The following is a 16412-nucleotide window of genomic DNA, read 5'->3' as shown; positions in this document are numbered from 1 at the left end:
CTCCTCTCCACTCCAGCCCAGTTTGGGGAGGTTTCTCGGGGCCGCTATCGTCCACTGGGTCGCAGGGAGGTGTTGGTAGCGGTGAAGACTCTACGCTGGGGGGCGTCGGACAGAGAGAAGGGGATGTTCCTCAGTGAAGCAGGTGTCATGGGTCAGTTCGACCACCCCAACGTACTGAAGTTGGAGGGCGTGATCACTCGCACCCCCCCAGAGAGGATCGTTACTGAGTTCATGGAGAACGGGACCCTGGATGCCTTCCTCAGGGTGAGACAACCACCCACTGTCTCCATCTTTGGCATGCTGTTAGTGATCGTTTCACTTCATGAGAAACCAAAACATTTTTTTCTCTCCCATCCTCCTGTGCCCTGCCTCCGTTCTGCCCTCCTGACTCTTTCAGGAGAACGAGGGCCAGTTCAGTGTCCTCCAGCTCATCGGCATGCTCAGAGGAGTTGGCGCAGGGATGCGTTATCTCTCGGAGAGAAACTTTGTCCATCGGGACCTGGCGGCTAGGAATGTGTTGGTCAACTCCAACCTGGTCTGTAAAGTATCTGACTTTGGCCTGTCCCGGCTCATGAGGGGCCTGGACCACAACATACCTACATACACTGCCTCACTGGTACGTGTTGGAAAATGTAGTGTTTTTTTAATGCTCCTGATTTGTTGTTCCAGTGTGACATAATTCACTGATACACTATCTGTCTTGTTCCTCCATCAGGGCAGTAAGATTCCTGTGAGGTGGACGGCACCAGAAGCCTTTCAGCATCGCAAGTTCAGTTCGGCGAGTGACTGCTGGAGCTTCGGCATACTTATGTGGGAAGTGATGTCATATGGAGAGCGTCCATACTGGGACATGAGCAATCAAGAAGTGAGTGTGTGGGAGAATGTTGCCAGAGCGGAGGAAGTCTTAATCAATTAGTGATGGAAATGCACTCAAATCCTTTGCTTAAGTGCGAGTTTAACTGCTAAAGTGTAATAACATGGCATTAAAAGTCTTTGGGCGCCTTGGTGGCACAAACCATGAGCCACAAGGTCCATTGTTTGCGTCCGGCTGTTGCTACAGTTCCCTATTAGCCTCTCAGCTCATTTTCTTTCAGCTATTGAATAAAGATAAATAATGAAAAAAGTCCTCCACTCAATATTACTTAAGCTGAGTCAAAAGTAAAGAAGTATTTAACGGGGCAAAATGGAAATTTGTGTTGTTTTATTGCTCCTTTTTATTTTCATTAAATCTAGTGTTAGAATTTACTGATTTTATGTGTTTAGGGGCGTAGTGTTAAATGCCCAATCAGGCAATTATTGAATATTCAAATTAAAGTGCAAATATTACTAAAATATATAAAAACAATAATAAAAGTTTTTTAACAGTCAGCACATTCCTTACTGTCCCACTGGCTGTATTATATTATAAATGATGTGTTATGAGCAGCCCTTTATATTAAATTATAGGTTGTGTGTAAAGTGGTGTAAAAGTGTATTATATTAGACTTTTGAAATCTAGTGGAATAAAAGCGTAATGTCTAAAAACATTAGACTACCAAAGGAAAATACCAGAGCATAATCATTGTAGGCAGCTATTTAAATAAATGTACTTTACCACCATCCCACTCCTGTGGATTTAACAGACATTTTTAAGTGGTGACAAAATGCCAAGCAGCTGGAATTTGCATATATTTCTCTTAGTCACTCTTTACAAGCCCTCAGCGGTCTGTGACCTTTTATGTAATCCGATTGCACAAGACTCCTCACACCATCTGCTTATATTTAATGACTCTCTGCAGGTGATGAAGGCAGTCGCAGACCAGTATCGTCTCCCTGCCCCCCAAAACTGCCCCTCCGCCCTCCACTCTCTGATGCTTCAGTGCTGGCAGGCTGATCGAGGGGACCGACCAGGCTTCGACTCGCTCCTGTCATCCTTGGATCGGCTCATCAGGCACCCTGCCTCCCTCAAGGTGGAGCCAACTCGGTGAGACAGCGACTTCTGGCAAATGCTTGGGCAAAATATATCATATGAAAGGCAGCAGGTGATGAGCAGTCTGCTATATATATATATATGTAAATTCCCATGCTTCCCCTTTCACAGAAGCTGCTCTCAGCCGCTGCTCAGCCCCACGCCCACAGACTTGACGGCAGTGGCAACGGTCAGTGATTGGCTGAAGGCGCTGCGGATGGAGAGGTATCAGGATGAGTTTGATCAGGCAAACCTGGACACATTAGACAGAGTCAGCAGGCTCAGCATGGAGTGAGTATAGATGGTTATTACCGTAACGTTCAGCTCAAGGGGAAGAATGTTGACTGTGTTTCAATTAGTGAAAATCCTCTACATTCTATGTTACTGCTGCATACCCTTTTTCCAAAGCATATCTAAAGATAGATGCATTGCCATCAAGGTTCTCAATTAACTTTTCTGATCACCAGCCAATCAGAATTTCCACTAGCCAAATTTTTTTCCGGTGAAAATAAGAGAAATTATGAGTGCCACTGAATGCATTTGATCATTTTATCTACATTGACATATCATATATAAAGTATAATACATACAAAAAATATACACAGAAAGTGCAAACATCTATCTATCTGTCTGTCTGTCTGTCTGTCTGTCTGTCTGTCTATCTATCTATCTGTCTGTCTGTGTCTGTCTGTCTATCTATCTGTCTGTCTGTCTGTCTATCTATCTGTCTGTCTGTCTGTCTGTCTATCTATCTGTCTGTTTGTCTGTCTGTCTGTCTGTCTGTCTGTCTGTCTATCTATCTGTCTGTCTGTCTGTCTATCTATCTGTCTGTCTGTCTGTCTGTCTATCTATCTATCTGTCTGTCTATCTGTCTGTCTGTCTGTCTGTCTGTCTAAAAAAAATGATGATATATTCGTGATCAAACACAAGCCATTCATTAAATGCCATTAAATTGCATTAAATTGTATTTGACATTAAATCGTAGGCGGGTGTTAATTTCGAACCCTGCTTACTATTAAGGCAACCTTTTGTTTTCATCCAGGGTTGTTTCACATAACTTTGAATCATGGATGTCAGGGTTTCCTGGAAGGTACAACCAATAAATATATAAATACTTTGAAACTGTAGGATCAAGCCAACCACAATGTAAAGCAGACTACAGTATTCACAATTCATATGTTGACTAAAGAAAGAAACAAGGTTCACTTTTTTAGCTTTTTGTGGTGCAGTTATTATGACAGATGAGCGACTCAGATCTGTTTCTAAGGTCAAGAAGGATCTTCTTTCATGCAGAACAGTTTCTATACATTTATAAACTGAGTTCATTTTCAACCTCAGAAACATCAACAACAAGAAAATTCTCAACATGAGTTCCACTTACTCCTGAAGCTGTCAGCCACATCTTCTGGTTTTCTTCTGTAGACAGTATTGATCAGGTGGTTTAGCTGTTATCAGGTGACCAAGGCACGGACATTTGTTCACGTTCATGTGGCCGTATCATGTGGAGATGTGTCTCTGCTCAAGCATCTGTGGCTTTGGCGATGTATGCCCCCCTTTATATTGCTCTGGATTCAAAAGCGTCTATAAATTGTGAAAAAAATTGCAAAAGTTTTACTTATTAAAATTTCGTTTGCTGCGATATTTTGTTTTGCGATCTACCTTGATATGATCTGTGTACATTTGCCTACTACCTTATTATTTATTTTCAAAAGGGAGACCTATTACACATACTCCCATTTAAAGAAATAAAGTTTTCATTCCTTTGTAATTTGAACTGATAACAATGATAATGGTGTTATATCGTGACACTCTAGATATCATACTGTTCCAACCCTAATTAAAATACTTAACTTAAGTAAGTAAATGAAGCTCTAGTAGCAAAACAGTAGAATAAAAAAAAACTAAACTAAACTAAATAAAGAACAGTAAAAGTATTAAGGAGAAGCTTTAAGATAAATCAGTATGAGCATCAATAAATCACCTGAGCTGCTGCTGCTTTTATGGACTAACACATGCAAACCCACTTGTGCTTTAGAATATCAGGTAGGACAAACAACGACTGAAGTGTTGAGCTAAACTCCGGTTCGTCTGCTCTCTCTTTCAGTGATGTCCAGAATCTCGGAGTGAACCTGCTGGGACACCAGAGGAAGATCTTCAGTGCAGCTCAGCAGCTCAGAGCTTATCTGACACAGGGGCAGGTGGAGGTGTGAAATCCACCTACGGTACAACCTGCGCCACAGATTTCTGTGGTTTTCACATTTCTCTGCTTGTTGTGTCTGGTTTCATTCATTTCGACGGAGCACATTTTAAGCCAAAACAAAAAGAGAATTTGTTTGACGAAAAGCATCGAACACCACTCTGTATTCTTCTACACGACAACCGACACTACAACCAGAAGGGGTGAAAAAGAGGATCGGACTTCCTGCCAGTCGCTCACGACAAATTACAGAGAGATGCACAATGGGAACTGCAGTCCAGGTCAAAGTGAGGTCATGGAGGAGGAGAAGGACTTTAAAGATTCCTCATTGTTTTTCACTAGATTTCACTTTACTGTTGTTGTCAGCCTTCTTCGCTCCTCACCCGTCTGCAATCCTACCTCTAACCTTCTCTTCCACTACTGTCCCTCATGAATATTTTCAATTCCCCACCGTCATTGAGTACAAAAAATATATAAAAATTGTTTTTTTGTTGACATACTTATGGAGATCTCTCCACACAAAGAATTGCGTGAAGACAATCAAAGCCTTTTTCTAATATTTTATGAGTTGTTTGTAAAGTTGTATTTCCTCTCTACCTTCTGCCAAATGCTAAAAACTGTTGGAAAAAAACAGAGTACTACCTAGCAGCCTATGGTTTGCCTTATAAGGTATTACCATTAGCTTTCAGAAAAAAATACATAAAAAAAAAAATGCTATAAACCACCACTCCAAAATCAGTGCAGCAAACCCTGAGGTTAGATATGAATCACTGCCATAAAACTGTCAAAAGAAAAGAAAAGAAAACAGTGAGCCATGTTTTTCCCTTTTTTAAAAAGACATATCCAGGGTTTGAGAGCAGCCCAATTTATACAATTCACTCTCACTCTCGTGTCTCTCAGCGACAACAGAGCTCATGTACTGTAATGCTACAATCTTCACCTCAGCTGCAAACACAAACGTCCATCTGCGACAAAGACAGAAGCGACCAGCACCCACCTTTCTGTGTACGTTTCACACTTCACCTCTTTTTTGTTTGATTGCTAGAGTAAAGACACTGAGTCATTGAAGCGTTGTGAATGTGTGAAATGGGAAAGACGGACACAATCGGATCTGATTTACACTTGAAGGAAGAAGGCGAAATGCTTTGTAAGTAGGTACCTGTGTGTCTGTGCTGTACATGACGCTGTGTGTTTGTGTGCGTGTGTGCGTGTGTGCGTGCGCGTGTGCATATTTGAGATGAGTGTGTCAGGCTACACACATTACTAGCTGTGTTTATGTGTATGAGTGTTCACAACTATTCCATAATTGTGCAAATTTGTAAAATAAATGATATGATTTTATTTAATAATTTTGCTATTTGCTTCTTTTTTGTGCTTTTTACCCTAATCAAATCAAAGTGCCAGACACTCAAGTAATAAATAAAAAAAGATAAGAAGATTTGGGGACAAATGATATGAAAATGTAATTTGTGAAGAAAAAATCGTGAAAACAAGCTGTAATCTAGTCAAGGTGTACAAGTAAATCCCATCACGTCAGGACAAAGGACCTCATACTGACAAAACTCAATACATTTATTACACAACACAAAACTGATTTTGAAACTGACATTTATTACATAACAATGCTGATGTTTAGCAGGTTCATTGTTCATCATTTTCACCACTAATAACTAAAATTAGCTAATTAACTCTAAACACAAAGTATAGCTTAGGCTGATGGGAATGTCTTTTTAGTTTTTTACCCAGAAGTCATAGGTTTTATTCTCTGGGCAGGGAACCAGAGGGTTGCTGGTTTCGAGTCCCTGTGTGGACCATGAATGGAGAGTGGACCGGTGGCTGGAGAGGTGCCAGTTCATCTCCTGGGCACTGTCGAGGTGCTGTTGAGCAAGGCACCGAACCCCCAACTGCTCGGGGTGCCGGTCACTGGCAGCCCCCTCGCTCTCCATTGGTTGCATGTATATAGGTCCTGTCTGAGCATGTGTGTGTATTTCAGGCCTGTGTGTGTGTAAAATGAAAAATAATAGAGTGAAAATTGAATTTCCCCATTCGCGGGACTAATAAAGGGATTCTTCTTCTTCTTCATCCAGTACTTAGTGAGATATGTGGATCTGATTTTTTTACTAATCTAAAAAGTGAAAATAGGAGAGAAAAGTGAACAGCACAACTTGCAATCGTATCATAAACACTTAGTGAAAAACAGCTTAGAGTTAAAGCATTCACAAATTAGCATTGTTCTAAATTTAATATGTCAGGTTTGGTGGTTAAACACGCACAACAGATGAGGCGACAATGGTTTCATAACGGCATCCAACAGAATACCACAATGTTTGATAAACACGTCCATGCAGTTCAAACCATAAATTCATGGAAGGTCATCTAATTCAGCTACCAAATCCATCTATGCCACCTTATTCTCTACATGGAGAAGCACTGTACATGAGAACTAAATGGACTTTTACACCAGTCTTTTAATGCAGCTACAAATGATATAATAATATTCACCTTGATGTGCTGATATCACCTTCACTGTTCAAGAGTTAACTCTGTTTCAGGTTCCACAGATCAGCAGGTTTGAGTCAAATCTGTGTTTGGGATCTGCTGGGATCAGCAGCAGTCCAAGAACAGACACTGGTTTCCCACATGTCCCGCTGTTGATGATATCACAGTAGATCTGGACTGATAGAAGAGCGCTTACACATTATTCTGCCAGGCTGATCGTGCTCACACTGTGCTGTATTTTACTGCATCAAACTGCACTGTTGTATCTGGTCTTCACATTATCTCAATGTCAGACTGCTGGGTATTTTATACAAAGGCATGTTAAGTGGCCAAACATTGTTCGAACCCTCCCAACTTTATTTTAATTACAGTCCAGCTCATGCCGTTTTTCGAAACAGAAAATATCCAGGGGTTGAACATCTACTACAGTAGTAGGGTTGCACAATGCTGAGGTCCTTTTTTTTTGTTTAGAAACTAGTTGAACAGGTGGAAATATTCCTGTTACACTACACTAGATTTTCATTTCACTTCTTTTGACTCACATCCACTTAAGGAAATGATCGAAATACTTCTTTCACTGAGAATACCGGATGCTGAATTATAAAGAAATATGATAATTACTCAAAAGATGTGTAATTTTATATTTAATAATATTGTGCGGCTCATAAAATCGGATTTAATCTCACTTTAAAAGTGCAAAAGGGGAAATTGAGAGTACTGACATTTGTATAAGAGAAAGAGCTATAATTCATATAAATGAATTTCATGTTGAACCTCTTTATGTTGTGTGTGACGCTTGTGTTTTAATAATGATAACTGAGCTCTATCGTGTAAAGTCACTGTAAATGAGAGCACCCGTCAGCTGCCATAAATGTACCACAGATGTCTGTAATAATTGTTTGCTGTGGTGTCCCGACTCAAATGGACAAAGTGTTTTGAAAGAGCTGCTGGTACGTCTGTCCAGAAAACAGTAGACATACAAACCACAAAATCATGTTTTTATGATGTTATTGTTTCTTTATAAAGACATTAACAGAGTGGAAACCACTGGTCTTTATGACACTACTTAAAGACGGTGCTCTCCGTCTGGTAAACAGCTATTATCTCCACAATACAAAATGACGGCCACATCGGCAACCATTACCAGGGCCTCCTATAGAGTCTCCCTAAACCCTGTTTATCCTGGGGCTGACCGGCCTGTTAGTCATGACCTATAAATGGTGCAGCAAAACACCTGCCACATTACAACCGAGGTAACCAGGATGTTGTAAAAGTTGACTGATTAAGCAGTTTACAAAAATGTCACGTGTGGAAATGAAATCTCTGATTCAGCTTCAATGAATTCTCCCCCAAAAAAAGATAATTTCACAAAAACAAAACGCAGATTTGTTTTCTGCCTTCAGAGAAAAGAAAAAAGTGACATGATGTTTCCAGCCACCAAATGATCATTATGGTCTTTGTAATGGGGCAATTACCACGTCTGTGATCATTCCTGTTGACACATCAATGGTGCTCAACATGTTAAATCATTTTGAATGAAACTAGTTTGGCGTGCTTGTTTGTACACGTTAGAAGAAAAAGAAAAATCACACATCATGTCTGTATTTACTCCACCAACTAATCCCCTTTTTCAGAAGTTTCACCTGGAGACATCTGCCCGCTATTAGAACAATAGAAATAATGCAACCTGGTTAATCATGCCTTAATATCAGCTTTACATTACAAACCCTGGGTTCAGACATACAAGCTTGCAATTTCCAAACAGGTTTCCTTTAACGGTTCACTAGAAACAATGACCGCAATGTGTTGACTGTCATGATGTTGCAGAATTGTCATAGTGGCCATGCAGGTTTGGTGGTAGTTGGTGGAATGCAGACAGGCCTGGTGATAACAGGGAGATGTACTGGGATTAAGGACTGGACCACTGTCATTTCACTTTTAAGGTGACAGACTACAGACAATAATTTCACATCAGCATGATAAAGGAAGTTCCAGGTAAAGCCCGACTTTCCCTGTAGGATTCCTGATCTGCGGTGAAAGTCTACCTGCTCATTATGGCCTCACTCTCTCTGTCTCACCTGTACGCTGTCCACTCGTCCTCCCTCTCCACCCGTTCATTCTCAAGCCCTTCCACTTGTCTCCTCCCTCATGTCTGGGGTCCTATATAAGGGTGATGCCACAGGGATTTCACTTCTCCTCAGGGACATTTACAGGTGTAGTTTTCCAACTCTGACAGTGAGTGTTATGACTGAGGATCACCAGAAGCTGAGGAGGGGCACTTTTATTGTTTAAGGGTAAGACTTGAGACACTTTCTTCTGTTTTTGTCCATTTGTTTTATGGTATTTTATTTTGAAAACTGTACAACTGAATGAAATAATCCACTTCCAAGGCCTAAATGTTCTGATTCTATTTCATTGCTGTGTTTCTCTCCGTGTGTCCTCACCTCCCCTTTGATTTGTCTCTTCCAGTCCAAACATCCGGTGCCAATGTCTCCGTCTCTGGCCAGATCTGCTCCGAGCGAGCTCAACCATTGGTGGAGCCAGCTGAGGTTTCGCCTGCAAAACAAGAAAGGATGGAACGAGATGTTGGATGAGACGTTTCTGCTCCACACTAAATAGTAAGCACATCAGATACCATTTTGCGATGCTTTCAATACATTTGATTGTCTAAATCAATTATATGCAGGTGCACAGCCTAACCTTTAAATATAATACATGTTGTTTTTCTTCTGCCTATCAGCATAAATGATATTCCTCTCTTCTACGCGGCTAAAAAGAACAGTGTTGGTTGCATCAAGAAACTGCTGAGCTGTGCCTCCACCAATATCTTTGAGAGAGGTGAGGCCCTTTGCTGTGAGCTGTGTATTTTATTTCAGGGTAGCATCAGTTGTCATGAGTAAAAATTGCAATTGTGTCCTTCAGGAGCTCTTGGTGAGACCGCACTTCATGTCGCTGTGATGACTGATAACCTGGACGCCGCCGTGGCTCTGATGGACGGAGCCCCTGAACTCATCAACGAGCCCATGACCTCCGAGCTCTTCCAAGGTCGACACATGAACTCACAGATGCAGAAACAAGCACAAACACACATCATGCAGTTTAAATGTCATTCAGGTTAACATGTCAGCTTTAAGCTCAGCAACTAAGAAACTAAAGGTAGAACTGAAGAGTATGAGATGAGATATTAGAGGTGAAGAAAAAGAAGTTGAACAAATTCACTTTCTTGATTTTTGCATTACATGACTTCAAATATGGATGTATTGCTCAGTTTCTTTTGTCAGGATAACAAGAAATATTATACAAATGTGAAGAGTATTTAAGATTTATGATGGACTTTAGGTTTTACCTTGAAAAAGCAATTTACAAAAGACATTTATGACCATTCTGAAGGCTACAAATACGATTACTTATCACAGGACTGATTCGCCTAACTTGTGAGGTTTTTGATGAAAGTGACAGCAAAGACAGGAATTTAACAGCATTACAACAAACAAACCTTCACACAACGTAGCTATTACTCAGCTTTACTCCAGTTAAACCACTTTCTCATATGAGTCAAAGTACTAACACCTTAAGAACGTACTATCTACAAAAGCATCCAACCAATAAAAATCAAACAGATTCATCCTCTACTTTAAGAGAGGGGGACAAATTTGATGCACAGGTTGTTGTTTGGACACCAATGACAACATAGAAGGACGTGCTACAGCCAGTGATGGAAAATAACAAGTACATTTACTCATGTATTGTACTTAAGTACAATTTTGAAGTACTTTATTGTTGTTTTATGTTAGTTTACTTCTACTCTCCTACATTTCAAAGGAGAATACTGTATATTTCACTGCATTTATCCGACAGTTAAAGTTACTGTAGCGTAGTATATTATTGCTACGTTTACTTTAGTAAATCATTTGAATGCTTCTTCAGCCACTAAGCAAGACAACTGTGAACCTCACATGCACAACAGGTGAAATTAAAAACAGTGGACTGACATACGCTGCTCTCCCTACTCTGTCTCAGGTGTTACTCCTCTCCACATCGCTGTGGTGAATCAGAACATCAATCTGGTTCATCACCTGATCAGTCGTGGGGGGGACGTGGCTACACCTCGGTGCACCGGCCTGTACTTCAGGAAGAGGATAGGCGGACTCATATACTATGGTATATATAGTCAGTATGCTCACTGTAAAATGGGGTAAAGGGGCGGCTGTAGCCACAATGAACCCCAAATTGTGCCTACATGTAGGCAAATGTGGATGTGTTTATGCAAAGTGACACAGAACAAATAGTGTTTTTCAAAATGTGCATTGGTCAACAGGTGAACACATCCTGTCTTTTGCTGCGTGTGCTGGGAATGAGGACATTATCTCCATGGTAATCGACGCAGGGGCCTGTACCAGGGTCCAGGATTACCGTGGTATGAAATACGTCCTCTTGTAGAGGAGTTGGAGAAGATTATTATTTTATGTCTGTCTGATATTTTGATTATTAATGGCCTTCTGTTGTCTCTTCTTGTATCTTGTCTACACACTCTTTCTGTCTAGGTAACACAGTGCTTCACATTTTGGTCCTGCAGCCCAACAAGACGATTGCGTGCCAGGCTATTGACCTCATTATGACACTCGATGCAGAGCTGGACCAATCAGTGCCGCTCGACATGGTGCCCAACTACAGAGGCCTTACACCTTTCAAACTGGCTGCCAAAGAGGGAAACACTGTGGTGAGTGAAGCCTGAGGAGGTGGGGGCTCACAGGGTGAAAACCAAACATTTATTTCACTAATCCTATCTCCCCTGTGTCTCTCTCAGGCGTTTCAGCACCTGGTTAATAAGAGGCGTGTAGTCCAGTGGAGCCTGGGCCCTCTGACCTCTAACCTGTACGACCTGACGGAGATTGATTCATGGGCCGACAACATGTCAGTGCTGGAGCTCATCGTGGGCAGTCACCAGAGAGAGGTACACTACAAGATAACACAGTTTTTTTGGTCAGAAATAATGTCGCTGGTGTGGTGATGAAAATAAAATGAAACAAATTCTGTGTTGTTCTCCAGGCAAGAAGGATACTGGAGGTGACGCCTGTGAGGCAGCTGGTCAGCCTGAAGTGGAACCTGTATGGAAAACATTACTTCAGGTAAAATTTACTATCTGAAGTCACATATCTCAACTGCAAACATGTCCAGTCTTGTGTAACAGTGGGTTTTTCTCCTTTTGATGCACCAGGCTGCTGCTGTTACTGTATCTCCTGTACATCGGGACCTTCACACTGTGTTGCTCATATCGCCCTCTGAAGGACGCTCCGGAGAACTACACAAAGTCAGAGATGGACAAAACCATCCGGGTCCAGAAAACACTCAATGTGTGTAAATACAAAATACATAAATTACATTTCAGCGTTGCCACATGAAACAATGATATGTTATAACACTTACACAGAACCATAAACAGTGGTGAATTTATAACTAAATATATAAATTTAACTACAGTACTTCCATTTTATGCTACTTGTACTTTTTACTCCACTACTTTAATTTTACAACTATAAAGATAGACAGTATAACAAATTAAATCCTATTTATATTGATATTTATATATTATTATTGAATCTAAAGATTTTAATATAGGACTTTTATTTGTTTTTTGTTGGCCTTTTTTTTAAATTCTGTTTGTTATTGAGCCAAATAAGATCATGCATACAGTATATTTTGTTTCAATGTTCATTTCCAATTATATGAAATAATTCTGAAATGATATCAACATGCACTTGAAGATATAAGGCAGGTGATATTAAATGTACAAAAATGAGCAACTACATATTTAAAATAAAATAGATATTAAAAAATGAACAAAGAGAAGAAAAAAGTGTATATATATAAAATAAAATAAACTTTTAATGAACATTATCATTATATTTCCACTTAGTCTTGGACTTTACGTAACGTAACTACTTGTATTTTTCTACTGTGGTATCGTTACTTTACATCAGTAAAATATCTCAATACTTTGTCTATCACTGGATAACCTTAAATTACTTTGGGCCGAGAACAACTGTTTATTCAGGGTAATACACTAAATAAATATCCAGTCCTAATGATAATAATGAAGTACAATCAAAGTCTAATCACACAAATACTATAAATAAATCTGCCTTAGCTCATAGTTGGACCTCATCTGTTCATATGTACACTGTGCATGTGTAAATATCAAACTGTGCACCTGCGTTTAAACACACAGTCTAATAATAATGTGCTTTTAATAGTATTACATCTGTGTTTCCTCTGTCCGTGCCACAGGAGAGTTATGTGACGCACGAGGACAACCTGCGGTTGGCGGGCGAGATCATCAGCGTCCTGGGAGCTTTTGTCATCCTGTTGCTGGAGGTGCATTTATGGAACATGCCTCACCTTCTTACACACTGCATTTATGTAAATTACACTGCCACATCGTCCTGTGCTCCCTCTTACCAACAGATCCCTGATATACTGAGAGTGGGGGCAAAGCGCTATTTTGGCCAGACAGCACTCGGAGGCCCATTCCATGTTATCCTGTGAGTAGAAAACACATCATGGCAGAATGATAAATCACATTTTCAGAAACACACTCTGACTTTTCTGTTGTTGTGTTGACCAGTATCAGCTACGCCTGCCTGGTGGTGCTGCTATGTGTGTTCAGAGCCTGCGAGGTGCAGGGTGAGGCTGTGGTGATGGCAGTGTGTTTAGTCCTCGGCTGGAGCAACGTCATGTTCTTCGCCCGAGGTTTTGAAATGCTCGGGCCTTACGTCATCATGATACAGAAGGTAGGACACAGAGGTGCATGCTATAGGAGCACATGAGTCATGTAGAAATAAGAGTTTGTTCCACACAAACACACCTGTACAGAAATGTTTTTGAAGCAGATGTATTCAGTGGTTGTTTTGGTTTTTGAGGTTCACCTAGCAGTGTTTGCAGACTGATCTGACATGTGTCTCATTTCCCCCTAGATTATATTTGGAGACCTGACAAAGTTTATGTGGCTGAGTTTCATTGTCCTCATTGGTTTTTCCACCTGTGAGTATATTCTGGGCGACATGTACAGTACAAACAAGCGTTTTACCCTCACACAGCTTATACAACAAGTCATTCTTGATTTATTTATTGATTTAGCCTTTTCTGCTCTCTCACATACTTTTTGAAAATATCTCCACAGCCCTTTGGATGGTGTATATGACCCAGGAGCCTGATTCCATGCCTTCATATCGCTCCTTCCCCATCACCCTCTTCTCCCAGTTTGAGCTCAGCGTGGGCCTCATAGATCTGCCCGTAGACCACACCATCATGACCCCCCCGATCGTCCATGTGCTGCACTGCACCTTCTCTGTGGTCTCATACATCCTCCTTTTGAATCTCCTGATAGCCATGATGAGTGACACACACTGGAGGGTGGCCCAGGAGAGAGATGAGCTGTGGAGGACTCAGGTAACATATATGTATATATGGACTTGCATCTAAAGACACAAACATGCATCATAACGTCCCTGTGAATTATTGTGTCATGGTTACAAGCTGTAATGATGTTGCACAGGTGGTGGCCACAACTTTGATGCTGGAGAGGAGGCTGCCCCGCTGCCTGTGGCCGCGGCTTGGGGTGTGTGGGCTCAACTACGGACTGAGGGAGCGCTGGTATCTCAGGTGAGACAGTACTGCACCGACAGAAACAGAGGCTTTAGAGCCCCTGAAAATCTGGTTTCAGATCAAAAAAGTGTTTTTCTGTAACAGTAAATATGCCTTACTAAATGTGCAACAATCAATCTTTAAGGTCCCATATTGTAAAAAACAAATAAATACTTTTTTACTAAAAAGCAGGTTGAGGTGATACATAAATACTGTGATGGCTCAATTCGATGGCGGCTGTGGGTCAGAGGTAGAGCGGGTCGTCTTCTCTTCGAGAGATCAGCCGTTCAACCCCCGGCTCCTCCGGTCTGCATGTCGCAGTGTCCTTGGGCAAGACACTGAACCCTGAATTGCTCCCCAAGCTGCTCATGGTTGTATGAATGTGGTGTGAATGGTTAGATTACATTAGATGGTAGATGTCCACTGCCATCAGTGTGAATGTCTGTGTGAATGTGACAAGTAGTGTGAAAGCTCCTCGAGTAGTCCGAAGACTAGAAAGATGCTTTATGAGTAGTCCAATTTACGTCCATTTAAGTCCATTTACCAAAAGTTGTACTTTAAACGAGCCATCAGGACTTCTGTACGGTTGTCACAACTGTACTGTATTTAGGAATAAATGCTTCTATATTGCTGTTACATTCATTCCCTGCTGCTATGACAGTGATGCCAAGAGAACAGATGCGGAATATTGACCAATCAGAGCAGACTGGGCCTTTCAGTGGGTGGGGGATCTTAAAGAGACAGGCGCTAAAATGAAGCGTTTCCGACAGAGGCTGAATACAGTTATATTCAGACAGACAGTATGAGAAAAATAAAGTGTATTTGAAGATTAAAGCATGTAAACATGTTCCAGTAGAAACCGAAAATACATTATGAACATTTAAAAAAATAACATAATGTGTCCTTTAATTCTTTAAAGTTTGGGGGTCGAGGTGAATACTTTGTTATTCTACCTATAACTGTATATTGATATAATGTTTTATATTCTAACTACCATATAAGATCTAAGCCCTCATAAAATAACCTGCTTCACCAGAACTGTGCAGGTGTAGTCTGATTTTTAAACAAACAACCTGGGAGCTGTCGTAAGATTTTTTAATTTAAATGTTGATTAATCTTGATCAGTGGCCATCATAAGAAGCTTACACAGCAAAAAAATGTAAATAAGAACTATATTGCATCTGGATATATCATGTGCAGTGACATCATCAGTGAAGACTTTTTTTAGGCTTACTATTTTTGCTCAACATGATGACAGAGAGAAGTTTTACCACTGACCACAACCTGTCTTTAATGCAGCCACAGGTCGTGTTGTTCTGTGAGTAAGAAGCCCAACTCTCACTCTCACAGATCTATTATCATCACAGCTCCTCCACCTACATATGCGCTGCAACAGCTTTACACATGTAGTAGGGCACTCCACCCTTTTTACATATTAGTTTACTACTAATGGGGAGTAATACTCTGTGGCTCTGGAGGAGCTTTGTCAAGTCTGAGAAAATAAGCTTGACAACTAAAGACGCTATCAAGCTGCATTATGGGAAATAAAGTCATCTCTGGAGTTCGACCCATATTAGGGACCAGAAGTCAGAATATGGTGACTTTAGTTCATTCTTTGATTTGTCTCTTCACCGTCCTCCAACTTTAGGGAAATGAAATACAAAATTGCTGGAGCGCCTCTTTAAACATCATGATGATAGTTTACACAGTGAGAGTATGTGGCCATTTTTTCACTCATCTATCTTTGCAGGGTTGAAGACAGAAACGACCCAATGTTGCAAAAGATGCGTCGTTACGTCAAGGCTTTCTCCAAAGACGAGGAAAAGGAAAAGGAGGGACTGGAGAAGACTGACACGACAAAGGAGTCCATCTCGGGGACCCCCAAGCTCAGACCCAAAAACAGAGGAGGGTTTAACAACAGGAGGTCACTGACAGGGTGGGAGATGATTCGTCACAGCGCATTTGGTCTGGAGATGGAGCAGGAAATGCCGGAGGACCAGGACATTAAATATGTTTAGAAGAAGATTGTGCCTGAGCCTGAAGAGCAATCTCCGAGACCTTCATCTGCTTAGTCCTGAACATATGAAACACCGGGAAAGTGACGATAAACAAACTTGCAAGGAC

The 16412-nt window shown here is 41.0% G+C and overlaps 2 protein-coding genes across 3 annotated transcripts in view; both read left to right on the top strand.

Annotated features, from left to right (window-relative positions):
- Positions 1–5430, top strand: part of ephb6 (eph receptor B6) — a 41171-nt gene extending 35741 nt beyond the window's left edge. For both annotated transcript variants that reach the window (XM_083918823.1, XM_083918822.1), the window contains exons 14-19: positions 17–264; positions 398–616; positions 716–865; positions 1779–1963; positions 2081–2239; positions 4053–5430. In XM_083918823.1, coding sequence (XP_083774949.1) covers positions 17–264; positions 398–616; positions 716–865; positions 1779–1963; positions 2081–2239; positions 4053–4158 — 1067 coding nt within the window. In that variant the 3' untranslated portion in view covers positions 4159–5430. The remainder of the gene's footprint in view (positions 1–16; positions 265–397; positions 617–715; positions 866–1778; positions 1964–2080; positions 2240–4052) is intronic.
- Positions 5431–9131: 3701 nt separating this feature from the next.
- On the top strand, positions 9132–16306 carry trpv6 (transient receptor potential cation channel, subfamily V, member 6; the record flags this gene model as incomplete). The annotated part of the gene is made up of 16 exons (XM_083917587.1): positions 9132–9262; positions 9385–9482; positions 9567–9689; positions 10665–10805; positions 10963–11061; positions 11189–11364; positions 11452–11598; positions 11694–11773; positions 11863–11998; positions 12933–13019; positions 13110–13186; positions 13270–13435; positions 13619–13685; positions 13825–14093; positions 14200–14306; positions 16039–16306. 16 exons carry the CDS (start codon positions 9132–9134, stop codon positions 16304–16306), a joined length of 2172 nt encoding a protein of 723 aa, XP_083773713.1.
- Positions 16307–16412: the final 106 nt, after the last annotated feature.

This window comes from Echiichthys vipera (genome assembly GCF_963691815.1).
Source record: "Echiichthys vipera genome assembly, chromosome: 8".
Taxonomy (NCBI): domain Eukaryota; kingdom Metazoa; phylum Chordata; class Actinopteri; order Perciformes; family Trachinidae; genus Echiichthys; species Echiichthys vipera.
Note: the sequence above shows the minus strand (reverse complement) of the source record. Positions and strands in the feature narration are given on the sequence as shown.